This window comes from Lathamus discolor, chromosome 1 (genome assembly GCF_037157495.1).
Source record: "Lathamus discolor isolate bLatDis1 chromosome 1, bLatDis1.hap1, whole genome shotgun sequence".
NCBI classification, from domain to species: domain Eukaryota; kingdom Metazoa; phylum Chordata; class Aves; order Psittaciformes; family Psittacidae; genus Lathamus; species Lathamus discolor.
In genome coordinates this window covers 126,617,996-126,645,268 of record NC_088884.1, presented here as the reverse complement: position 1 = coordinate 126,645,268, position 27,273 = coordinate 126,617,996, and the positions used below count along the sequence as shown (strand labels likewise).

Here is a 27,273-nt window from a genome sequence, read left to right as displayed (position 1 = left end):
ATGAAAAGAGACCACTTCAGAAGCAGGAAAGCTAAATTAAGTATTTCCGTTGAACTCTTAGCAGTGACCAATGCCAGACACTCAGGGAAGAGAACAAAAACAGGGCAAGCACACAGTGATACTTCTCTCTTCAGCTACCTAAAACTTAGTGACTTTGTAAATAGAATCATAGAATAGTTAGGGTTGGAAAGAACCTTAAGATCATCAGGTTCCAACCCCCCTGCCATGGGCAGGGACAGAATTTTTTCAGCATGGCTCTGCACGGCTCGGCTGGGCACGGGTTGGCTCCACACGGAGGGAGAACCGAAGCAGCGGCACACCGAGGGTTCTGGGGCAGCCCAGCAGCGGGATGTGGGGTGTCCCAGCGGGGTACAGCGGGGACAGCATCCCCCTTCCAATCCCTCCTGCTGGAGCCACTTGTGCTCCCTGCTGCCGCTCAGTGTCACGGTCTCCAACGGCAAGAGGAGCCCATGCCCTGGCTACTGTGTACCTGCACCCAGCAGAGCCGCGCGCTCCTCTTAGCAAATCCCAGAACCATCGCAGCAGCATTCCTGGGAGAGGATTTTGTATTTAATGGAATTCAGGCTTTGGATGATGGGGGGCTCTTTAATTTTGGAATTGCAGAACAAGGGAATTCAGTTCCTGCAAATGTGAGTTTCAAAGGATATTCTCCTGACATCTGGGAAAACCCAGTTTAGCCCAGCCAAGGACAGCACCACTTAGCACAGTTCAGACCAGTTTAGCATAGCCCAGTTTACCCCAGTTCAGACAAGTTCAAGCCCAGTTCAGACCAGTCCAGCCTACCTTAGCCCAGTTCAGACTGGCTTACCTCAGTTCAGCCAAATTTAGACAGTTCACCCCAGTTAAGTCCAGTTTAGACCAATATACCCCAAAACAGCACAGATTGGACAAGTTTAGCCCAGTTTGGCCCACTTCAGCCCAGTTTAGAACTGTCCAGACCAGTTTAGCTCAGCCTCGTTTAGCCCAGTTAAGCCTAGTTTGGCCCAATTCAGACCAGTCCAGCCCAGTTTAGCCCAATCCAGCCCAACTAAGCCCAGCCAAGAACTGTTCAGCCCAGTTTGACTTGGCCCAGTTTGACTCAGCCCAGTGTAGCCCAGCCCAGTTTAGATTGGTCCAGCCCAGCTCAGAACAGTCCAGGCTATTTTACTCCTGCCCAGCCTAGTTTAGACCAGCTTAGCCCAGATCAGACCAGTTTAGCCCAATGCACACCAGTACAGCCCACTTTATGTCACTTCAGACGCTTTATCCCAGTTCAGCCCAGCCCAGTTTAGCCCTGTCCAGCCCATTCCAGCCTGTTTAGCCAGCTTTAGCCCAGCACAGCCAATTTAGCACAGTACATCCCAGTTTAGCCCAACCCAGCCTAGTTTAGCCCTATACAGACCAATTTAGCCCAGCCCAGTTCTGCCCAGTTTAGCCTAGCACAGCCTAGCCCAGTTCAGTCCAGTTAGCCCAATACAGACCTCTCCAGACCAATTTAGCACAGTTTAGCCCACTTTGGCCAATTTCAGCCCAGTTTAGCCCACTCCAGCCTCGTTTAGCCCAGTTAAGCCCAATTCAGACCCGTCCTGCTCAGTTTAGCCCAGTCCAGTGCAATTAAGCCCAGCCCAGACCAGTTTAGCCCAGTGCACACCAGCACAGCCCACTTCATCTCACTTCAGACGCTTTATCCCAGTTCAGCCCAGCCCAGCCCAGTTTAGTCCTGTCCAGCCCATTCCAGTTCATCCCAGCCCCTTTAGCGTGCTTTAGCCCAGCACAGCCAACTTTAGCACAGTACATCCCAGTTTAGCCAAGCCCAGGCCACTTTAGACCAATTCAACCCAGTTTAGCCCTGTCCAGACCATTTAGTCCAGCCCAGCTCTGCCCAGTTTAGCCCAGCACAGCCTAACCCCGTTCAGCCCAGTTAGCCCAATTCAGACTTCTCCAGACCAATTTAGCACAGTTTAGCGCAGTTTGGCCCACTTCAGCCCAGACTCGTTTAGCCCAGTTAAGCCTAGCTGGGCCCAATTCAGTCCAGTCCAGCCCAGTTTAGCCCAGTTTAGTGCAATTAAGCCCAGCCAGGAAGAGTTTAGTCCAGTCCATCACATTTTAGACCGCTTCAGACCTGTTGAGCCCAGTCCAGCCCAACTAAGCCCAGCCAACAACAGTTCAGCCCAGTTTAGCCCTGTTTGGCTCAGTCCAGTCCAGCCCAGTTTAGCCCAAGTCAGCCCAGTCCAGCCCACTTTAGCCCACTTAAGGCCAGTCCATTTAGTCCAGTCCAGACAAGTTTATCCGAATTCAGACAAGTTTAGCCCAGTTCAGCTCATTTTAGACTTGTCCAGCCAGGCTCAGATAGGTTCAGCCCTGTTCAGAGCAATGTAGAAAATCAGAGGTATCTGTATGATAGGTTCTGCTGGATTTTTGTGCCATGAATAGCCTGTTTTTTTTTTTTTATAAACCTATTATTTCCAAATGAATGCAACCTAAATTGACAAAGTCTTGCATTATATAAACATTGCTGACACCAGCCTTGTTATCAGACAAACAAAAGGAGGAAAACATGACACCAATTTTTATAAAAGGGCAGTGAGGAGGTAAAGAATTGCAACACTAAGTCTGACTTTTGTGTTGAAAAGAAGCTAGCCATAAATAAGAAAATTAGCAAACCATAGACACAGCTTCTGTGGAAGAAAGCCGTGCCACAGAAACACACCATCTTTTGAGGAAATCAGAAACTATGCAGACACAGGTGAGCCCATTAATAGAGTATTTTACAGTGTAAAAACTGTGTATTCATTCCAATTTTTTGAGGAAGTCTGGGACTATAGTAGCCTTAAGTGTCTGTGCTGGGAGCCAAGCTGTCCACCTCCTCTTCCAGGTTATTACTGAATAATAGAAAAAATTCTTGGCAACTGCAATTAGAATGACTATAAACAGCTGCAGAATAATTCAAGGACACTACCGAGGAAATGAGCTGGCAGGAAAGCTCCCTGTAAGTGCAAATGACTGTATATGGAGTGTTAAACCACTCTTAGTGTGTGCAGTCAGTGATAGACCTGAAACTCGGCACTACTACTAAAAAAAAAAAAAAAAAAAGTGAAACGTGAATAACTTTTTGAGCATTTTAGCCCAGAGTTAAAGAAATTACAAATAGAGTGGTGGGAATAATAAGGAAGCAACACAAAACATTTATATAGTGTCTTGAAGTAGTTTTCTCTGATATTACGATATCACAGGGTGGCAGAGGTACATGACAGCATCCAGGAGGACAGGCTAGACAAACACCATGTTCTTCAGCCTGGAAAGAGTCACTGACTCAGGGTGTCATTAATTCCAAGAGTAGAAAAGCATTTAAAAGACAAGTCTGTGCACAGAAAAAGGTCTATGAATCATGACAGTCCTGTTGCGATTTTTGGCTCAAGTGTCCCAGCTCACTGATTGCCAGGAGTGAAGCTTAGTTCCTTTTTGTATGTTTTCTCCCAAGCATGTGCTCCTGGCAGAGCTAGAGACAAGACTGTAATGAAAAATGATATCTAGTCAGACCCAGAGACCTATAAATTGCATTTTATTTTAAAATACTCTGCACAAGTGGCTCATTATGCTGGAAAAACAGCTCAGTTCTTGTTCTCCCTAGCAGCAATTCTCTTCGGTTCTGATTTTGAGAGGACACACCTTGTTACCTGACAGCATTCACCCTCAAACCTAGGTCCATTTTTTATTTCCGTGACATGATGTGTTTATCCTGAATCCATGACCATCCAGAAACTTTATCACTCTTTTTTTCACACCAGCTCTACCTCTGTACAGACTTCTGATCACAAAAAAAAATAAATAAAATCCAGAGAGCAATCTAATTAATATCCTTCTTCCCTGAGGCTAAAATTAGTTTTATCGCAGGTTTGGTTGGAGGCAGGTACATGTAAAATTCAATATAAAATATAAATGACTGCTCTGAAAAGTAAAAGGCTATCACCTATCAAGATAATAAAAAAAGATCTGAAACTGGTAAAACACACAAAGTTTTAAGAAAAAGTTTTCTTTCTGCAACTGTACAGAGGTTTTGGCCAGGGCCTGCTAAGCTGGCTCTACTTCTCTGCAACTAGAAATTTGGTGGGAAACAGATATTGCTCCACCTTAATCCAGTTTATAGCTCCCCTGGCTCTCCTGCAGAGCGCTCAAAGGCTGCAGTGAGATGATACCATCTTTGAAATTTTGTACACTGGCTTTTATGTATCCCCATAGATTACTGATTTTGTTTAACCAGGCCTATGACTTGCCATATGGCAACAGAAGTGCTTGGCTTCAGCCTCAAAACAGGCCAGCTAAAATCCACAAGGCAACAGTATGCAGTGCTGGCAAAACAGAAATATTCTGAAGTACCTGACAAGCAACTTCAACACACCATCCAACGTCATTCCTCTCTGCAGGGTGCAGCAAGAGTTAAGGCTTTTTGTGGGAGCTGAGACTGCCCAGAATCATCAGCAAAGTTCCTATTGAATCAATAAGACAGCTGACAAATCAACTTGGCAAGGCATCCGACTCCAAAGTCAAATATAAACAGAACTGAATCCCCCTTTATTAGCATTTCTTCCCTCTTCCCCCTCCAGCAGGGACAAGCCCCAGGGCTACGTGGCTTTCAAGCCAAGAAAAGAAAGTTCTTGCAGCACTATTTCACTCCTGCTAGCACTGCTTGGGAAGGCATTTGGCATACTTCACTGAGCAGACCCAACGGCTTAGGGTGACATTTAACAATTTTGATGCTTAAAGAAAGAAAAGGCTCAAGACAGGTCTACCTGGATTTGAATGTCTATGAATGAATAACCCAGCCTTTGCCTGAAAAGGCTGATTATACTGCTTTTTGGTAGGATTAAACTGAATACTGACCAGCCTTATCAACCAAAATGGCTTCTGGACTTTTTAAACAGATCGGTGGGAGGAAAATAAATGGTGCATCTGACCTTTTGCTGCATTTCTCGCTGATATCTGAGGATGAGCAAGAGAGTGTGTCTGTTGAGACTTGAAAGCATATAGCAGTATCCGCCAACCTTACATTGCTTCTCCTCTCTTCTGCTGTTCCCAGGAGACACACGGAATTTATAAACCCCTAACCTACTTAGGGCAATTGCAAGTGTCCGAGGCATTCAACACACAAAATATTTGAAGTTGTCAGAAAGATGGCTTTTGTTCACAATGTTTTCAATGCTGTTTTGTTTGCTTGCTTAGAACATTAAATAATAAAACCTAACTTATTTGACCTTCATGGAAGACTTATCTGCAAGAGCGCTTGGAGGAAACTGTTTCTAAAATCCACCATTTCTGTTCTGATCATGACATGGCTGTACCTCCTATTCCTCAAAGCATGCAAAGTATTTGCTGCTTCTCTGGGAATTTGTATTCATTACCCTCCTTCAAAACAGAATTAAAGACAAACTCTGAGATTAGGCAATAAACACTTCAAGAAGCTATAGGTTTGAAATTATGTGGCAAATACCTATGCTGATGCCTTCCATCTTAGGCAAAAATAGAGGTGAGGGAGCACTTGAGCTCTATTGCCAAGGACAGGGCTACTAGCCTGGGCAGAGGCAGCCCAGTCCTACCAGCACATGACATGCTGCCATTTCTGCTCTACTGTCCTTGCCAAGCAGAGAGCAAGGAGGAGAGCATGGTTCTACTTCTTTCCCACTCTCTCCAGGGAAAGCAAGGACAAAGCCAGCTCTGCTAACATGAACTCCTGGCATCAGCTCCCCTCTGCCCAGTTAATCACAACACTTGACAGGGAAATGGGTTTTCTCTGTGGACTTGTTTAGTCCTGTTGCTTCCTACAAAAGGGGCTCCAGATGCCTCAGCAGAAGCAGCAGTGTCTAGGGAATAACCTTCTATAAGAGAACTGTGACCTATGCAAGTTACCCAGATGATTTCCTCCTTTTCAGAGAAACCTCTTCAGCACAGAGGTCTGTACAAGCACAGGCATGAGTCACTCACAGCTGGCCAGCTCTCTCCTACCTCACAAAATGGAAAAACACCCACTATAAGAGGCCACAGCAGAGCCTCAGTAACCAGACAGTGACCAACCAAACAGATCAGCTGCCAGAGCTGGAAACACACAACCCAGAGTTTGGCACCCAATCCAGGGGTTGGTATAGTTCCATTGACAGGGATGAGGGGCAAGTGAAAACAGACAAGTCCCTCATTTTATATTTATATAACCTCCAACCCAAACGAAAAAATATCAACCAAAACAAAACAAATAAAACTCCCAGCACACCACCAAAAAACCCCAAAACAAACACCCCCCCCCCCAAAAAAAAAAAAAAAGCAACAAAACCCCAACCAAACAACCCTACCAGTCAGTTTGCTCAGAGACCTGTCCTTAGCTGGTATTTAACAAGGAAAATTATATCAAATGCAGTTTAGCCTGAGAGCAAGTCTGGCTCCAGCATTTACTAAAGATCAGAAGAGGCTGTGTAAACCCATCAGCAATCATTGAGCAAATGCTGACAGCTTCCCAGAATTTCCTCACACCAAAGCAGACACCCTCCCAGCAAATAAAAAATGTTTTTTCTAAAATTCCTTCCTTCTTTATGACAAATGTAGCAAGAAAGCATTACCAGACTACTCTTCCATCAGCTCCAAACCCCAAACACCATTATGGCAGATCTATACTTCTGTTTATGTGGGTAATTAAGCAGAGTTATTTAAAGGGAACAATATTTGTTTCTTTTCTATTTACTTAGTTGCAATTTTTAAAGGATTGGGGTGAAACTAAAACCAAATAAACTAAATAGCAGAGGAATTTCTAATAAAGAAAATAATTCCTTCTTGAAGACAGATCTTAAGAAGTGATGGATTAAGAGAAGATATGATAATGAAGACTGTGGCTGGACATGGAACATGCCAATATATGCAATTAGACACTAAAAGAGATGACTTCAGAGATTAATCAATATAGATTAAGTATTCATGAAAGGAAACATTGCAACAGCATTAAAGAAAATATATGGAAACATTTGACATAGTATAGTGATCTTGCCTGTCAAGACAAGAAGCTTTAGGTATTGTACCTAATAAATATTATTTTAAGCATCAATTAATATATATATGGAAAAAAATAATCAATCTGTAAAAACAGAACTAAAAGAAAACAAGAAGTTTGCTTACTCTTCTTGACGCAAGTCATTAACGCTCCGATCTAGTGAGATCATATCACTTGCCACCATATTAAACCCAAACTCTTTAATGCTGGCTTGAATGGATTCTTTGTAATCTGGTCCTAAAACATATGGCTTTGCTTCCTCTCCAGGGCCACCAACAACTCCGTGAGGCTCAGGCTCTTTGGGTTCGAAATTACCAAGGACTCCAGGTCGCAAAACAGGATCTCGGTATACAAATGTCTGAGGCTTAAATGTGAGATACTGCCTCTGGATGATGTTTTGCTGTTTGTTATCACCACCACCATGATGATTTAGTTCATTTTTGGCCTTATTTTTCCTTCGAATGGATTCCAAGTCCACTTCTACACCTTCAACATGAGGCCAAGGTACCACAGGTTTGAACTTCTCATTTCCTAGTCCATGGTCTCCTTTGTTTGGCATGGGTCTGTTGACTTCTTTGTCATCCTAGAGAAACAGCAGATCATACATATTGATAATCCTTCATTTATTTAAATCCAGTACCTTAATGCATTGAGAGTTGATAATAAATATATGTAAGTCAGAAGGGAGAAGTCTCTATATGTCTGTGAAGGGGTTCAATGAATGCTATCTACTAAAGCAACTGCTGCTGGAGAACATTGCCAGCTGTTATCCACACTTACCTTGGCAAGTAGAACCTGGAAATGGCCCAACACCTATAGCATTCCCAAAGACCAAATACCCATGTAGGACATGCTAGCTTGGACATAGCTCAGGCTGCACACCAAACCAATGTGCAGGGAGCACTGACAGAGTGTTTTACAGAGTGTGGTACGGAGGCAGACGATGCCATGTGAGACATGGCGCCCTTGGGGGCCACTCTTGGGCACCAGGTGTTTCTGAGGCTATTCATACTGGCTGCTGAGACCTCTAAAGGGTTTCAATAGTTGCTAGATACAGCCTCAACATGCTCCCACACTGGGAAAGAGTCATGATTACCTGTAATCTGGCACATACACCTGCAGCAGCCTCAAGCCACATCTTATCTGTATTTTTCATCCCCCCGCAACTCACTCCTACCAAGCATCATTCCTGCTGCTGCAACAGCAACAGTTTATTCAGAACCATGAGGTAAGCTGAAGACACTGGGAACAGCCAGCAAATATAAGATGCAGCCCTGGTCTGCTGTGCTGCCTGGCCACACAGACTGACCCGCCTGAGGAAGCAGTGCTGGGGCTGAAGAGTACTGCCACAGGCACCAGCACCTTGTTCATGTCCTTGTTTAAAAGGACTTTTCCATTTCACAGCACTCCTCCCTGCCTCCCCACCGCGAGGTCTGAAGCTCTCACTGAGAGGAAAGACTGGGAGTTTGAAAACTGCTTGGCATGTTCAGCGATCAGTGCGGTTGGTGGGTTAGAACAAGGGTGGCTGATTTTGGAAGTGTGAAGTCCCCAGAGTACAACAGCCCCACCCAAAACATACAGTCACTGCTTTTTCCAATATTACTGTCCAAGAGGACAACAGGAAACACTGCCGAAGGCTCAGATTTCCTCTAAAATTATTTGTAAACACGTTAGATCACACTGAAATCAGCAGAGAAAAATGCACACATTTTAGCAATGTCTCACTATCTATTCACAAATACAGAATCAAACAAAAAACTGAGATCGGAAGGATGTTACCTATTCAAATCTGCTGGAGGCAGTGATAAGTTCACACTTAGATCAGGTTTCTCAGAAACTTGACCAGTCATACCCTGAAAACATGCAGCGTCTCTGGACAAAGTGCTCCAGAAAGCCAACTCTGGGCTGGGCTGCATCAAAAGAAGGGTGACCAGCAGGTCAAGCGAGGCGATTCTCCGCCTGTACTCTGCTCTCGTGAGACCCCACCTGCAGTACTGCATTCAGCTCTGGGGCCCCCAACACAAGAGGGACATGGAGCTTCTGAAGTGAGTCCAGGGGAGACAACAAAGATGACCAGAAGGCTGGAGCACCTCTGCTATGGAGACAAGCTGAGAGAGCTGGGATTGTTCAGCCTGGAGAAAAGTAGGTTCCAAGGGAAAGCTTTGCAGTACATAAAGGGACCTACAAGAAACCTGGAGAGGGACTTTTTACAAGGGCATGTAGTGACAGGACAAGGAGGAATGGCTTTAAACTGAAAGAGGGGAGGTTTAGATTAGCTATTAGGAAGAAATTCTCTGTGGTGAGGGTGGTGAGGCACTGGAACGGGTTTGCCTAGAAAAGTTTTTGATGCCCAATCCCTGGCAGTGTTCAAGGGCCATGTTAGATGGGACTTTGAGCAACCTGGTCTAGCGGAAGGAGTCCTTGCCTACAGCGGGGATTGGAACTAGATGATCTTTAAGGTCCCTTCCAGCTTCTATGATATGACCCATCTGATAGTGAAGGTATTTTCCCTTGTACCTCAGTAGAAGTTTCTCATGTTGCATTTTGTGGTGATTGCCTTTTATCCTTTCAGCATGCACCCTTCAGAAAATTTTATTTCTATTTTCTCTGTAACCTCAATTTTGAGGGCAAAAAGATCCAATTAGATTCATCATTAGACTTTTCTCCAGCCAAACCAAGCTGAGTTCCTCTACCCTTTCCATGATTATGCCACATACTGCAGCCCTATAATCTCCTTAGCAGGTCTTTGCTCTCCATTTATTAATACCTCTCCTGTGCTTGGCAGCACAGAAGAAACCAGACATAGGCTTGTTAATGCTATGCATCAGGAAACAAACCTCATCCCTTTTCTTGGTGGCTAAGTTCTTCCTAATGTAACCCATTATGCAGTTTGCCAGCAAGGGCATGATGCGGACTCATGTCCACCTTTAACTAAACCACACAATACTTGTTACTACGTTACGGTATTTTCCTCATGTATCATTCTGCATTACAAGGCATCAGGAACAAAGAAAAACCCCGTATAAAAAATGTCTAGGTTAACAATGTAACAATGGGAGTCAGACTCTTTAATTCAAAATATTAAGAATTTATTCAAGAAACTTTCTATTTCTCTGCTTGTTCTTTAAACAGGGAGGACATACAAAATGCGGAAGTCTTACATTACTCTGTTCTTCCGTCACTATTTTTTGAGGAACTTCAAAGCCAGCATGAGAAAGGCAAGCATAAAGGCATGTGAAAAGGCACATTTTGCAAGGTGGATGACAGGTCTGTAAGTGGACTGGGAAAGGGCTGGGCAGGGAGGTACCTTCTAAAAACTCTAATTCAACAGCGGTGGATGCTGGATATTGGAAGAATCCAAAGAAAAAGCAAGCATAGAAAGCAGCCAGGTTTACATGCTGCTGCTCCCAGACACCATCCTGGATCACTAATCCAGTCAGGCAGTAATTTTTTTATGGTCAGGGTGAAATTAAATATACTTTCATTCCACTTCCATCATGTATAAAACAGTTATGAGTTTCCACTTAGTTCTGACTCCAACATAATACTTCTCAAAGTAATTTCTTCATTTTGCTGTCATCAGAACTGTGACTTATCTTGTATTACACTTCGCCTCATTATAACTGTTATGTACAATTTGCATTGTAATGCATTTATTTGCTGTACCCTTCCAAACACTAAATATACTGCATTTTTGTAGGCCTGAAAAAGTACTGCCTAAAACAAGACAATTACACAGACACACTCATTCATCTCTTTCCTTCGATTTCTATGTGCCTAGGACAAACATGATGGAAGGTATGTGTTGCAGGCAGCTCAGCACCACTCAGCTGCTCACTCCTTCCTCCTCTCACTGCTCACAGTTCTAAACCACATCATCATACGGGATGCTAAGAAGAAAATTAACTCAATCTCAGCATTTTGTGGGCATTTAAAAAAAAAAAAAAAAAAAAGAAAGAAAAAGAAAAAAGAGAACTAGCAGTGTGCAGACCACAGTTCCTGGAGGTTATTCATTTCTCCAGAGATAACTGAGGCAAAGGTATTCCAAATACCAGCTGGAAAAAAAGCAAAGTCAAACCACAATCAAAGAACTATTTTGGTCATCATATAAACCACAATGCTTGAACACAAATTATGATGGAAGAACAGAGTAATGTAAGACTTCTGCATTTTGTATGTTGAAGACTCCAAAAGTTTCTTCTCTCTCATGAGCTATGACTCTCCTCCCCCCTTTAAGAAAAGGGATATAAAACCCCCTAAAATAATTTTCAATCTGTTCGCCTCACTGATTAGCAACTTGGCTCCACTAAAAACTTAGTATCAAACTTCTAAAAGATTCATACAATAACAGTCAAACTGAAGGCACTTAAAAAAACCCCAAAACCCCAAACCACAACAACCTTCTTTTAAAAGGTTTCCAAAAACAAGTCTTCGGGTTATTTGAAAAACTTTTAAAAGACAAATCAGTGACATCAAAGTGAAAGGAAGGCTCAGAGGAAGTGAGCGCAACAAACACCTGGACACTACACTTCTAGGTTGTCCAAAAACGAGGGCAGAGAAGCAAGAAAAATCTGTGAGTGCTCTCACATCTGAAGACAAACATCAACAAAAATCTCATTACATCTTTATAAAGGGCATATAGTAAGCTATTTACATGCATATAGAAAAATGATTTTTCTACAGATCATTTTTTTTCTGTAGGGCTAGATCTAGGATTTCCCACCAGCTTTTCTAGCTCCAGTTCAGCGCATACTGCTTTGTTTTTTTAAATGTTCTTTTCACTCCTTAGAGCATTCTGTATGAGTCACTGCAATGAGTTTTGGAAACAGTGACTTGTATGAAAAAAAAAATTAAAAAAAGAAAAAAAAAAAAAGAGGTATTTGGTGTAATTTTTTTATTTTATTATTTTTTTAAATTCGGTTTTTCCTCTGTGCAAAAGAGAGGAACGTGATTAAAGGCATACAGAACATAACTGCATCCCTTTGCAAACATGGCTTGTATCATACAGAGTAAAAGGGAAAACTGGGAGAGGTCTTCATAGGTCTGCAAGACTGGTCAACTGGTAGGAGGGTTTGAGTTACAGCTGGCAATAAAACTGTGAATGTGAAAGTTGCATAATCTGCTTTCCTCCAGTCAACCAGTTCAAGACTGGCAACTCCCTAAAACTCCCCATGAAATAATGTCTGAAGTACAAACTGACATTAAAAAAAGTGGATTTGGTTTGTTTCTAAAATGGAAGATTATCATACTAAAAGAAGCTTGCCAATTCAAAGCCATGTCTATAAAAGCAACTTGCTCATCTAGACAAAAATCAGTGATGCACAAAAACTGAAAAGGGGAATAACTAAGTAGAATCCAGTAGTATTCTAATTACCCAAGGATGCAAAAGGAAATTAAAACCTGTTACACTCTCAGAATATACATGTTCATACCTAGCTGACTAAAGAGAGATACTGAGCACAGCAATATTCTCGTGTTCCAGAGAAAAAACCTGTAAAACCTGATGCAGTTTAGTATTTTAGTAACCTAGAAGGCCACTCCCTATGTAGCGCAATTTCTTCAGTCCATCTTTTACCCTTCTTAATTCTCAGCTGCATCAACATCACTGCACTTTCCATGAAAGGTGAATACAACATATGTTCTTCCACCATACGGAAGCATTCAAGGACATTTAACTAAGGATGAATCAATAGCTCTTAGAGCTCCCCTGATGCAAGTTGTTCTTCTATGCAAAAAGGCATCGTTTTCCATAGTGCCTCTGCCACAGATGCTCTGATGGAAACGACATAGCTATCAGTTTAGCAAGGATTTCAACATATTTAAAATATTCTGGTTTGTTTGCCTCAACTTATTGCAGCTACACTCCCAGTTTATTGGGGAAAAAAGGCCACGGGAGAGAAATGATACAGAGCCTAGCATTTTCAATTACTTGAGTAAATAGGAGAGCGTTGTTTCAATTTATTCAGTTACCTTTTTAAAAGGAAAAAACAAAGGAAGAAAAAGGGCTACAAGCTGGATTCACAGATTTCCTTATTAACTAGGCTCATGCTGGGAAGATACCAAAATAACACCTGTTCTCAGCCAAGCTTCTGGCATGATTCTGCTCTGCCAGCTAACAGAAAAGAGAAAAAAAACCCAGCATCTAGCATATTTTGGTTTGCTTTGAATCATTAGTGTGTGGGTCTTACTTACCAGGTTACAGTTCAGGGCATAGATGGAAAAAATAAAGTGCCACACCAAATTACTCAGTCATGCAACTATTTTTGTGCCACATGGTAGAAAAAGACTCCACAACACTCTTATGATCAAAAACCAGGAAGACTTTTCAGTATAGAGGATAAAACACAGATGAAAGAGAAAATCAGCCCATCCAACAATGTATTTCTGAACAGATTTTACTCTAAATACCCGCTAACTTCAGAATAAATAGAATAAGCAATGATTCCCACCACACAGCTGGCTGACTGTCAAAAGGAGTCCATTAGCCTGCACACCTTCCACTTCCTCCACCTGTGGTAGCATTCATCCAAGCAGTCAGAAGTTCTAGCTACAGCAGGACCAGCTGAAGAAGGGAAAGCAAAACCAAAAGCACACACAAATGGAAAAACACGGCTTCACAAAGCAGGATGAAGACCTATGGCACAACTGCTATCACTTCAGAAAATAAATAATTAAAACCCCTTTGTAATCATAACAATATTTTGCACATAAAAGACTGTTTTGAGCTCCACATGCAACACTGCCTTCAAGTCATAGTTTGCAAAACTTCCCATCAAACAATTCCATCACAAGGCAACCACATCGACTCAAATTAGGGCAGAAGCTGAATCAGGAGAATTCTTTTGTCAAATATGAGCAGTAGCATTCAAATCACCTGGCTTGAAAGATGGCTTAAAAAGGCGCTCAAAAGATGCATTCGCTGTCACAGCGCCTGGGCAAAACTCTCTCCTGATTTGGCTGCTTCTCTCTGTATTTTAGAGGCATTCCAAAGGTGATGCAATGCATACTTATGTGCTTGGTATCCACTACAGTGACCTTTAAAACTTGTGTAAACTCAGAACAGAGCATTTATGGGAACTATAGAAACAGAGAAATATAATTTCACACTAAGTTATAGAAAACTTTTGGAGTTTAAAAATACGTGTTTGTAAAAATAACAGATTGCTAAATCACTGTAATTACATGCTTTGTGCAACCCAAGTGAAAAACCATACTGTTGATGGTACTTGCCAGCAGCATTTCCAAAAAAACATCTAATTTATGTTCTTATGTTGATAGTTGCCCTCAATTTTGACACATATACTGACAACATTAAAGTGCACTGCACCAATGCCACGTCTCCATAGTAGACTTACGCTCTGTTAAATATTCTAGGGGAAACAAAACTTACTTAAACATACCTAAATCACATGTATCAGCGCTAAAGCTGTGTAAATTATCTTGTACCAACCCAGAATAAGTTTTGGTAGACAGAAGTAACTGCCTGCAGTTTTGTACCAAACCCACATTACTGCAGTGGTACCTGAAAGAGCAAGCAATCCTACCACAACAACCACCACATCAGTCTACTTTTTGGAGTGTTCAACATAAGACATGATCAGAAGTTGCTTATGACCCAAGACAAAACTCCAAACAATTGAAAAAACCTTTGATGGTCTAAACAACCAAGTATGAAACTATATGTATGATTTAGATCTATGTTCTTTTTGTCAAAAAACCCCAACATAACTCTTAAGAATAACTGAGGTGTAAGGGCCACACACAGCTTTGAAGAAATAAGTGTTCAGTAATTTTATACTGCTGTGTACCGTACTCCCACCTACATCTGAGGAACGAAAAATAACGTGTGGCGGTGTTGTTCATTTAAAATAAGCGAGGCAACTTCCCCCTTTCACCTGCTTCCTAGATTTCACAGAGTCTGTCGAGGTGATTGATATGTGATGCACCGCTTATGGGCCTGCACCATCCTTTCTTTATCCAGCTTGTTTTTTCTAGCCTGCTTTCTCAGTTCCCAAGTAGGTCCTCAAGGGGAACTCGAGAAGGGAATTGTTTTGCCAGGGATTGATACTTGTAATAAAACAGGTCAGCAGCATTACGAAAAATCCCTTTTCCCCACTCATTCCTGGTAAGGCACAACAGGACAGTCGCTGGTACTTACATTTCTACAGCTACACAAGTGGCTTAGTTTTCAATAGGTACCGGCAGATGGCATTCATTAATATCAAATCAGCTCATTAAAAATATTTAAAAAAATAAATATGTGGCATTATCTTTGAGACCCAAATTACCTGACTTAGCTGACGGGCAAAAAACTTCGGGAAGTAAAATCAACAGTTTTCTTCTGTCTTAAGGTTGACATTCCTGAGGCTTTCTATTGCTTACGGAAAAGCAACTGGCATGATCAAAAATAAAAAGGGCACATAATAGGGGAGAGAAGCTGTAAAAATGTAAATTTGGAAACAGCTCGAAGTTCTGCTAATATGACAGAGTTTGACAGACTTTAGCACTCAAGTTCCAAGTGACTTGCATTAATCTACGTGACTGTCTCTGACTGATTGCAAAAACATGGTAAACCAACTTCTTGTTACCTAGTAATGAGTCTAAAAATTAACAACACTAACATCTGTGGTCATCTCTGCTGCTGTTTGAACTCATGCGTGGAAGAAAGACACTGAGGAAGGTTAAGCTTCTCAACCATTTTTAAACGGTTGCTGTTAAGAGTTCCCTAGGCAAAAAAGTCCAACTAGCTCTTCCTGTCTTCTTGGATTTTTTTAAAGATCCTGTCTACTACACCACAGCAAAAGCATTCATCTAAGACAGCGACTTCAGGCTATTGCTGCATACTGCCATGGTCTGCAGACAACATCTCACAAGGTCATCGCATACGAAATTGTACTAAGCTGTGGAAACCCCCAGGTAACAAATCATATGGAGACAGCCTCTGCCCCTTGTCCTTCCTTTTTCTATCCTATCTGTAAATATAAATAAGTATAAATAATTCCCATATTCAAATTTCTAACAATGTAAAAATACTTATTTTCAGTTGAAATAACATGATTGAGCAGCTGTTTGCCTAACAGAGGGGAACACCATAAATCCTGAGTTTTACATGTTTACCTGCAGAGTACCTTGGTTAGAGCTAGATATCCACACATTTAGGTATTTAGTCAGTATGATACCCATCTAAGCTACCCATTTAAATTAAATGGTTCTGTTGTGATATCGTCTTTCACTTTTAAAGGGAACTTGTCTGAGCTAATGGTGCTTCTGTCAAACTCCTTGGCCTTACTGCACACATATCACAAACTCCTGCAGAGCAATGCAGTCCTGCTGTAAGTGCTGTTTCAGCTTGTACTGCTTTACTCCACCCACCCCATCCTTGCTCCCCCACTTCTTTTTCTGATGTCCCTGCTCTCCCACAACACCCTGCTGTACATGTCCCTCCTCCTAGAGGAGTCTCGATCTTCTGTAAATGTTATAGTCACACTTAAATGCACCTGGTCCAGACCAAGTGACTTCCTTTACTTAGCAAAGTTCAGTGACCTTCAGCAAAAGTGCAAACTACCAGAAGACCTGGGTCTGCTTCATGCCAGACCCAGCCTCTTAATGGGGATGCCATTGGCCAACCAGAACTTGTAAATTTCTGTCTCTTCAATGAGATTTAAGAGTACAAACAGGACAGTGAGAACATGGCCTGCACCTGACCTGTCTTACATGGTGCCTCCTTAGGAAAGGTGCAGTACTTTTCAAATTCCTGTGTGATAGGCAGTTCACAATTAGACTCTGCCTGATTGAAAGCAAAGGAAAATAAAGATTCCAAGTGCTTCAGAACAAATTAGTGTCAACAACAGCAGCCTTTTATTGGGCTCATTTTACCAGCATTCAGTGTTTTTGGAATATCGAACCAGCTATTAAGCCTTCTGACTTCCTTGTTGCCCAAGATTCAACTCTTACTCAGCTTTTACACATCCCATACTTCCATTCCTGATACCATCATAGTTTTTAGTCCCATACCGCCCCAGGTCCTATCTGTGGTTCAATAGTCATGCTACACTAAAGAACCTTTGCCAGAGATTCACTTCACTCAAAGCATCCATTTAAGAGATGCCCGAAGACTTTTTGGAGGTAACCACAACCAATGCACCTCTCCTTGTGGCTCTGGAAAGTACCATCTCATCCGAGATAGTAATTAAGGAGATCTAAGATAGAATGACTCAGATATATACCTGAACAAATATTTAAAGAAATCTCTATTTAACTTTGTAACTTAAGGCTAGTTTTAAAGCAGGCAAAATAGCCTCTTACTGTTAGGATTGCAATAATTTTCTGGTAATACATATTTTCTTAAACTGAATCATAAATGAAGCTGCATATTACCTAAGGTGATGTTGCGTTTTACGCTCCTTTGTTTTAGAAACAGACAGATGTTGGCACTATCAGCCTTTACAGTAAAATACCCAAACCACATTTCCAGCTGTTAGCTGCAGAGTAATAGAAAAGTTAGATAACCCTTGATAAGACAGAAGTATGGTCAAGGGTCTCCTAGATCCTCTCCTTCCATATAGCACTCCAAAGATGACAGAAAGGTTTTTAAACTCAGAACATCGAGACTCGTTTACAATTTTGTTACAACTAACTGACACTTTCAGTAGAAGAAAGCCAAAGTGATCAAATGGAACAGAATATAAAAAAAAAACACCAGCATAAAAGCAAGTATCTCCCTAAACACTGCATCTTTTCAGGTGTGTTTGCTCCTTGCTAATTAGATGGCTTTCTGTGTTGCAAAGTCCCCTAGAACCCAGAGACCACAAGAGACCATACACTTTAATTGCCTGCATTGATCCTAACTGGCTCTTAACAGAAGATGACACAAATTGAGAAAAGACAAATACTGTGCATCATACAAGATAAGTCAGGTGAGGTTAAGTACTTAAGACTGCTCTAATCAAGTACCAGCTGACCCAGACACTACACTTCAGCATCATGAGTCTGCCATCAGCTGCATTTCAAACACCCATAACCTTTCTTCTTCCTCTGCACAACTGAGGAATTTCTACGCAGTGCAGCCTACTTTGTCATTAGCGTGTACATAGCATGGTATTTCAACTGCAAAATTCTGTAGGACATTATCCACAGTAACTCATTCTCAGAGACTACAATGTCTCAGAACGCCAAGCCACCAAAGAAGCACCTGTTTGGGATGTTTACCCCCAAATGCACCATACGGGTTGCTATACCATAGATAAGCCTCAACACAAATTAAATTAAAAAAAAAAAAATTAAAAAATGAATATGCCAGTTGACTCACTTCATGCTAAATTGACTCATTTAAAGTATTTCATTGTAATTCAGCTGTTCAGATCACTGTTATGGTAACAGCCAAGCACCATGAAGAGGTCTAAAGGCAAGAGAAGCACCCAGCTCTGGGACACAGTTATTCTACTACGGCACTAGGATTAAAAATTGTCCCAGGTAAGCAAAGCCCACCAAACACCAACCCCTATCTTTCAAAAACAAAGTGTAGTTTCTTGTCTACTCTTGAAAGCAGAGACTCTTAAGGACCCAATCGCTCTCAATTTTCCTTCTTTTCTTGAAGCAATGCTTCACCAGAAGTCTTAGGAGATGTCAAGTTGCACCTACTCACAGGAAGGACAACACTTACCGCCTAGAAAATTAAACCCTGTTTTCTCTTCAGAAACTTAATGGAAATAATTCTTTTCCAATTTCTCAACCTGGAGGCAATCCATGGGGTTTGCTCTTGCCCGTGTGAGAGGTTCAGCAAGGTGACTTGCTCCTTAAGCAGATGTGACAGCTGCTGTGGGTCTCACAGGAGGAGCAAAGCAGTAGATCAACTGATGCATTTCTAAACAAAAAGTGCAACAAACTGGCTCCTAGGGACGTAGCAAACCCCGGAAAAATGTTTAAGCAGATGAAGGCTGTGGGAAGTCTCCAAATGCTCAGAATTCTGGCTGGCTCTAATCAATATTATCATCTCTCATTTCTGTAAACATTTGCTGTTATGTATTTTGTTCAAATGCAACCTTCTGTTCTCTTTTTAATTTCTCCCAAATTTCCAGTTCTGTTTACAGTGCTTTGATTAAGATGGTGCCATTGATTACCCTATTTTAGAGGGGCAGAAGGTGGAAGTAAAATTTTTTTTCCAGCTCTTTCTTCTAGACCAAAGCTGAATATCAGGAAATCCCTTTTGAAAAATGCATTGCAGAAATGGATGGCAGAAAATTCAGGATATTTTTCTGTCTCCCTCCTCCAAGTGATTATGAGTACCACATTTGTTCATGGCTATGTGGTTTGGAGCAGTGCTATGCATGTATTCAATCAGATTTTGAAAACAGTGCTGAATGGCTCACATAACACATAATCTAGAAAACAGTCGAATCATCAACAAAAAGAGGAAACATAACCCTGCCCTTCAACTTGCATAAAAGGGCTTCGGAGTCAAGTATCAGATGCTTTTCTCCATCTGCTCTAAGCTTTTCCTGAGACATGCTTATGGATCATGTGATACAGAAAAAACTCACAACTACAACATACAGTTTTCTAATGCAGACTGATAAAACTGAAATCCATTTCTTTTTAATAGAAAAACAGACTTTCAAGTCAAGGCCAGCAAACTGGAGTGAAGATAATGGTATTTATTCTCAATCATTTACAATAAAAATAATCAGAAGCATACTTGGGGTATAATAAATTGTTTCATAACGTGAATAACCAACACCTTGCTGGCCCATGAAGTTTTTCTCCAGGGTACAAGGAAAAGAGAGGAACATGCCATAATTAGAAAACTGTCCACAATTTTTCTCTCTAGAGGGATCTTATAAATGCTTGACTGGAAAAATTATGAGTATTAAGAATGAAATGGACAATTGCTTAAGACATCATCTCCATCAGAGCTGACTGCAAGATGCAAAAGAGCTTCCAGATATCACGTCTCAATTGATGACTCTTGGACTATTTTGTCCTTTCTTCAGAAAAAGAAATGCATTGATTTTTCATCTGAGCTTTACTATCTTTCTTCATATTGCCAATTAAAGCCTATCGGAATAGCAGATATTCTGTTAGCAAAGTACATTAGTGTACTGGTTTCAGGCAAGCAACCACAACAATTAGTAAAACTGTACTCACATAAGAAAGCAGGTCCCATCTCTTGGCTTAATCAATCTCCTTCCTTGTAGATCCTTAAGACTATTAAACTTCAGTGATTAATAAAAATTCAGAGCAAGTGATACTGACTACCTGAAATTAAATAAAGTGCTGCATTGATATATTGTCAATTTAGTCTAAGTCAATCAATGTAGCTTAACAATTTCTACAGCAGTATTCTACTACCGCCAGCGCACATGCTTTCAAGTGCCTGGCAAACAATTCCAACAGCTTTTGCAATCATATGGAAGAAAAAGAGAAAGCAACCATGAGAAGGAATCATTTCACTGCGTTATTACCACAATCCACATTTCTATCGCTAAGACCTTCTCTTTGGTACTGTCTTGTTTCAGTCTTGCACTCCATGATCTTCAGCAGCATTGCCTTTTCTTTTGTGCCCAGCTGCTGATCTCCTCCAGTCCTATACCTACACTCAAGGCATTGCTACAATTGCTAAGAACTTTCTCCCATAGCTCTTAATAGTTCAGCAACAACAAGCCATCTCTTCTCCATCCCGAAAATCTCTTCAATCTTTTTTTCCCCCCAGGGAAGTTGTGCTCTCCAAGGTGAAAGGCTTAAAACACAGCATCACTGAAGAGATACTGTACAACATTTGTTCTCGTCACTACATTTCAACGTTAGACGAAGCTTGTGACCTTTCTTGTTGAGTCATTGCACTTCTACTTTCTGTCTCACTCTAGGAATATCCTTCATTTTATGCACGTTTGAATGAGATCTTAAAAATAGAACTCATGTTTATTCATACAGATATCCGAGATTCTTAAGGGCTTATCTTAGAAGTCCTGTGTCCAACTTAATTTCCTTCCATAAAGGAAGAATTATTCTCCTTTTCCTGTGTAGTGGTGTTGCACAGTGGACTACTGGGGACAAGGCTTTTCACTTTACTAAGACCAAACCCCTTTTAGGAGTGTTCTCCGTAGAATGAAGAAAGAAATAGATGAAGCTATTTCTTTTGGACTTAAACAATCAAAATTCAGGTAATAAAATTTTATGCTGTAGAGATAAGTAGGTAAAAACAAGCACATGCTTTGAATTTAAGAACTAAGAGACCAAAGAGTTACAATTTATAATCCATAAATTTGCTATTGAAAATCTCCAACTCCAATTATGTTTCCCTCCAGAGGGGAAAAAGCCTCAAAAAGAAACAAAAATTACCATCAGTCCTCATCTTCTGAATGGCTGAGGACAGCTTTTCTGGCCAGCTATGAACATTGCACTGGTTAAAGCCTGCAGAGGAACTTCATCCTTCTTTCTCAAACATCTGAGACAGATGGCTATTTAAAAACCATGCATTTGTTTTACATATGCCAGCAAGTAAATGACATTTACAATACATTAAATCTATCACTGATGAACAATCTTGATCAAGGGATGTGGGTTTCTGTGCTGTATCTTGTCTACCTCAATTTTTAGACACATATGTCAATCTCATTTCAGATTTCTTGCTGTTTATCTTGAAATACTATTACCATTCTTAAGCTTTACAACAGCCTATTTATGTCTTTTTTTAAACACATTTCACAGTTTGATGAACACTACCATTTTGAAAGCTTTTTCAAAGCAGCCAGCTGAAGCCAAAAGCTGCATTATATGAAAATTACACATACTGTCTAAAACCCACTTTCAAAAGTTTCATTTGAATTCACAAAGGATTCCAGAACTTCAGAGTATTTACATAATTACTTTGTGTACTGCCCGCCTAGATAAGTGAGGGGAAATCACTTGTTATGATCAATTGTGTTCTCAATCTCAACTTTCCTTGACCGTTCATTCCTGTGTTTTTTCTATGTAGGATATTAAAAAGAATTTGTGTAGTTTTTGCCAATAAATTAGTTATATTCTACCGAACTGCTGACGTGAGGTAAGGTAATTTCTTATCTGTTCTAAATACATTAAAAACCAATCAACACATACATGCATTTGAAGCACAAGAAGGAAAAAAGATCTGCAACAATACTAAACTAGTAAGAACCAATACATTAAACAGATTAATTCAGTCTTAGTAAATTAACTTTTTGTGACAAATACAGCTAGTGACATTACTTTGTTTTGCCGTGAAGTAAACACGATGAATATTGAAACCTGCTTCATAGATTTGCTTTAGAGGTCACATGCGTGATGTGTGAGCACAGCCAGGTTCTTTGCATCTTTTAGGTAGCCGGCATGAGTATGACAATATAACCCACAAGCTTCTTGAAATGGACTCCATCGAACCTGTCTGCTCTCCAGTATGCTTTTAGCCTTGCACTTAGCTCCACATTCTCCAAAGCAACATCTTTTATTTCTAACATGGAGGTCTCCACATTCATGTTGAGATCACAAGACCCAGTGGAGGGGCAGACACACTGCACCTGGACCTCAAGGAACAGAATCCCTTGACATTTACTTTGTTAGTGCAGACAATCCACACTGGTGTCAGCAATCTAAACTCGAATCTATTTGAGACTAACGTTCAAAACATTACTCTCAAAGACATCTTTGAGAACAAACACCCTACTGCTTTCTTTTAATACGGCACTAAGGAACAGCCTTCAGTCTGGAACATCTTCCAAGGGGCCTGCCTGCATCTGCCAGATCCAGAAGAGGGTTTTCATGTCACTTTTGTGTTCTCAGCTCAGGTACACTCCGACTGGCATTTCTGGCCACGTCTGGAGAAGATGCAAATGAACGACATCCTCCCATGTGCAACAATTCCTTTGCAACTGGACCACAGCATTCTACTGATTAAATTATTTGGCATACAGCATACATACAAAGAAAGAGTATCCTTCTTGTTTGCAAGGAGAGGAAGTCAGTGTTCTCAGCAACAGCTCTAACCACAGGATACTCCCACCACTCAAACAGCATAGCAAGAGGCATTTCTCTGAAGCTCTGTAATCTTTTCAATAACTGTTTGCTCCTTGTAAACATTCATGTTATGAAATCACAAGTCTTGATAATTCAGATTCTCCATGTAAAATTTTGGTTAAAAATTGATCTCAAAACAACAGCAAGCCTTTCATCAGGTTATACCTCTCTCCAGTAACACTGTTTCCATCTGAGTAATTTCCACTAAAAATCCTTAAGAATGCGTGGTCCTGTTAGGCTTCAAATGGAGCTGCTAATAAATGCATTTATAAAAACCGTGCCCTTCACTTACTGCATCTAACACAGAAAAGGTATTAGCAAAGCATACTTATGATCTATCCTGTTCATTAAATGGGTGTTTAAACATCAACACAGTTCACTAAATCAAGATCTTTATGTGCTAGCCTTGCACTTCTGACAAAGACATCTATGTTAAACCCTGTCAGAAAACTCATATCAAAAGCCCTCTGTAGTCCCCGAGAAAGACAGTCTATTGTCTCTAACATGGCAAAATCTGGCCAGCAGCTGGAGAAGGCAGAGGCAATAAGGCAGTTCATAGTGAAGTCTGGCTGGGGAGAACCTGCCTCCCAAGAGGAAGAGCAGCAAAAGATGTCAGTATTTCAATCTTCAGTGTGGAAGAGAAGCTCAAATACCAGAGGAGGATGAACTGGCCAATGTACCAGAGCAGGACAGTAAATGAAACTGTTATATAGAAAATGGTAAGTAAAAGCAACATAGAAGAGCCTCTTCAGTAACAGACAAAACATTCACTGTGATTGTCAAGAAAGCCGGTATTATTGCTGTCATTAATCAGTCACCTTTTGGGTTAAGGTCCTTTAAAAGCTCTTGCATACAGAGACTACAGCAAAACACAAAAGGTACATGCTCTGTTTAAAATCATCTTACGTGAGCTACGCAAATCAACATTTCCTCGATACATTAGCATACAATGTAGACTGGGACAAATCTTCTAAGTTAAAATAAAACCAGAAATAAAACCAGATTGAGTCACCACCCTGCTAAACAGCCCAGTAAACTAAAACAGCCAAAAAAGCAAAACAAACAAAACCCGATGAGAAAATCCACTATTCCCACCCCCCCACCACCCCCCCCTTAAATTACAATGAAAGTTTTACAGTTTTAAGTCTCATGGGAAACAAAAAATATCAGGGATAGTGATGAAGAGGAGTCAATGTGTTCTTTGATGACATTGATGGCAATATCCAACTGGATATTAAAAGAAACCCCTTGCACCAAGAGAACAGATGAACAGTGAGACAAGTTAGGCAGAACAGTCATGCTGTCTTCCCCCCTCCTTGTAGGTGTTCAAGGGCAAGGTGTACAAATCCCTGAGCAGACTGTCTGACCATATAGCTGACCCTGCTTGGAGTGGAGGTTGGACTAGGGACTTCCTCAGGTCCCTTTCAGCTTGAATAACCCCCCGAACTTATTCAAGAAATTCGGACAGCCTTTCTGACATCAGTAAAGCTGGAACTTCTGACTTTGCAACTTGCTTCCTTTTAAAAAAATAAAAGGTTAAAAATAAGCTACTATGAAGTTTTCTGGTTTTAATGATTTCAACATTAACATTCAGAAACTCTATGCATCTCTTTAGCAGCGAGCAGCTGAAATCTACAAGCAGTAAAAGTCACTTCAGACACAGTATTTTACCTGGAAACAACATTTTCCTTTTGTTTAGTATGGCATTTCCAATTCTATAATTCCTGACAGCATGACAGCTGTAGATTTGTAAAGGAAGTCAGATTTAGATAAGACATAGAAAAAAAAAATAAAAATCACTTGCCTACACTTCTGAGTAAAGGGATTCAAGGCTGACTTCCAAGGTTTATTTAAAAAGCAAAGTTTGGAAGGCCTCTGAATGTCAATACTATGATGTATTACATTGACGTTTATCTTCCCAAGATTGCAGATACATAGTAAAACCTGAAGGTGATATTTTTCATCTCTGCCGTAAGGAGAACTGGGGAATACCAGGAATACGAATCACAAGATGCACCTGGCTCTTGCAGAAAATTGATGACTGTAGACAAGCTGCCTTTACTTTTTTGTCTTCACTAATTGGTGTTTGATTTAAACCCCTGTCCGATAGGTGTTGGGTTTTTTAAGCTGATGTTCCAGAGTAAGACAGGTTCATTTTCATAACCAGTTTACTTTTCCCTTACACATTATTGTCCTGTTTGTGTGCCAATACAAGCACCTTCACACTCACATGTGGAGCTGGATCAAGGACCACCCCCCCCAGCCCAGCCAGCTGTGCAGCAAGCCAAATGACTTTGACATCCATATGCAGGGTGAACATCAGTGCTGAGCTAGTTCAAAACAGGAGCATGGGGAAAAAAAAAGGAAAACAAAAAGCTGCTGGAAGCAAGGGGTAGCTGAAAACACTGAGGAAAGTGCCCTAGTAGTAAACCACACAGAACACAGCTGCCTCCCCAGGCCTTTAAAACTAGAATTTGTACATAGGCATGCAGCAGAGATACAAGGACCCTGCAGTTCTGCTTTTCCCAAGTGGTTTCTGGCCATCCTCAGGACCAGAACAAGTACCTGCATGGTGCCCAACTTAAGAGAGCATCTGCAGCTTTTATACCTTTAAAACAAAACAACACAACACAACTAAACAAAACCAAACCAGCAAAAATACCCCAGAGCACCTCTCTGAACTTTTCTTCTCCCTTGGAGGAAATCCGCTTGCTGTGCTAAGAAAAGGGAGGCATAAAGGCAGCACACTTACGTCCCAACTGAATTTAGGGCCAGACACTTGTGGTGCACTTAAGAGCGTCAGAAAAAAATATGCAGGCTTTCTTGGTTTTCCCAGCCACCACACCACACCCAGACCCCCTTTTAGTAATAATCCAAGTGTTCCTAGGCAGGGAATGCCTGTAACAGTAAAACATGACTCTTTTGGGTGGTCTGGGCAATGGCTTCTGGTCCCCTTCCCAAGGCACCCAGGCCTGCTTTTCCAGTGTTTCTTGTGGTGTCAGTGGCAATGCAGGAACACTGTTATGTTTAAACAAAAGGACATTTCTGTTAAATATCCTTAGCAGCATGAATCTCCCTTTCCTCTTCTCAACCAAAGCTACAAAAAGATTATTTTCTCTGTTAGCGCAGAACTAAGGAGACAGCTGCATGTTCTTAATGGGAAGAGAGGGAAGATGACCTAGGTGAGGGCACTTCTCTCCTTCCATGAAAGCTCCAAGCCTCAAGAGAGTTCTCATTAAAAATACATAAAAATGGCGACTCTTCACAGCATGGTGATTTGAGCATGTATTTCTAAATCTCCAGTACTACCCTTTCCTTAGAAAATGCACACAATTGTCAGGCAAAGCTCCCTTCCACATAAGTATTTTCTCACTCTAGTATCCAATCTTTTAAGCCACTACTGCTAGTTAAGAAAAGGTGTTAGCAAATGTGCCAGTCTAGCATTGGCCACATTTCTTTAGTCTGTAGACAAAATAAATCAAAGTAAGTAAAGAAACCAAAATTTTAAAAGCAAAACTGTATTAAGGGAAATGAACATCACAGAGGTTAACATGCATTGGGATAAAATCAGCACTGGTTATAGAACATTAGAGTTGCCAGAGCTGGATTTTTTTCATTGCATTTAAAGCTTCTTTGAGTCCTACAGCTGATACGGTATAAATCAGCTAGGCAACATTAAGGTCTGACAAAATTAACAAAGGCATACAGGGGAGAAAATAGACTTCCTGCAGGAAAGTTGTTGGGGTTTGGTGTTAGACTATGAATAGACTGCCTATATATACACTGCTGGAAGGTTTCCATTTGTAAAGCCAAAGTGACTTACAGAAAGCCAGCTACATACAGGAATATTCAAGAGTTCAGCTATAAGACAATGATTCTATATCTGAAAACTTTAATTCCTCATTAGTAAAACTGGGCTTAAAAATAAACACCCATACAGTTTAGTAAATATGTAAAAAGTATATTCCTCTGGACTTAGGAAATATCAGGTTTGAGAATGAAAAAAGGAGGACTATAAAATACAATTATATGCAAAAGCTTTCTTACCAATGAACACTACAGCATCACAGTCAATAGTTTAACACAGTCAGTTAAACTATTAAAATGTATTTTTAAAGTATCAACCTAGAAGGTATAATGAATTCTGCTTGCAACATTAGGCCTTTGGTAATAATAAGTAGTACATTATGGTTATAAAATAAACCAAATTCAGA

The 27,273-nt window shown here is 40.8% G+C and overlaps 1 protein-coding gene across 2 annotated transcripts in view; it reads right to left on the bottom strand.

Annotated features, from left to right (window-relative positions):
- GALNT7 (polypeptide N-acetylgalactosaminyltransferase 7) overlaps positions 1-27,273 on the bottom strand; it is a 73,748-nt gene that overhangs the window by 34,759 nt on the left and 11,716 nt on the right. For both annotated transcript variants that reach the window (XM_065694507.1, XM_065694500.1), the window contains exon 2: positions 7,156-7,613. In XM_065694507.1, the coding sequence (XP_065550579.1) occupies positions 7,156-7,613 (458 nt within the window). The remainder of the gene's footprint in view (positions 1-7,155; positions 7,614-27,273) is intronic.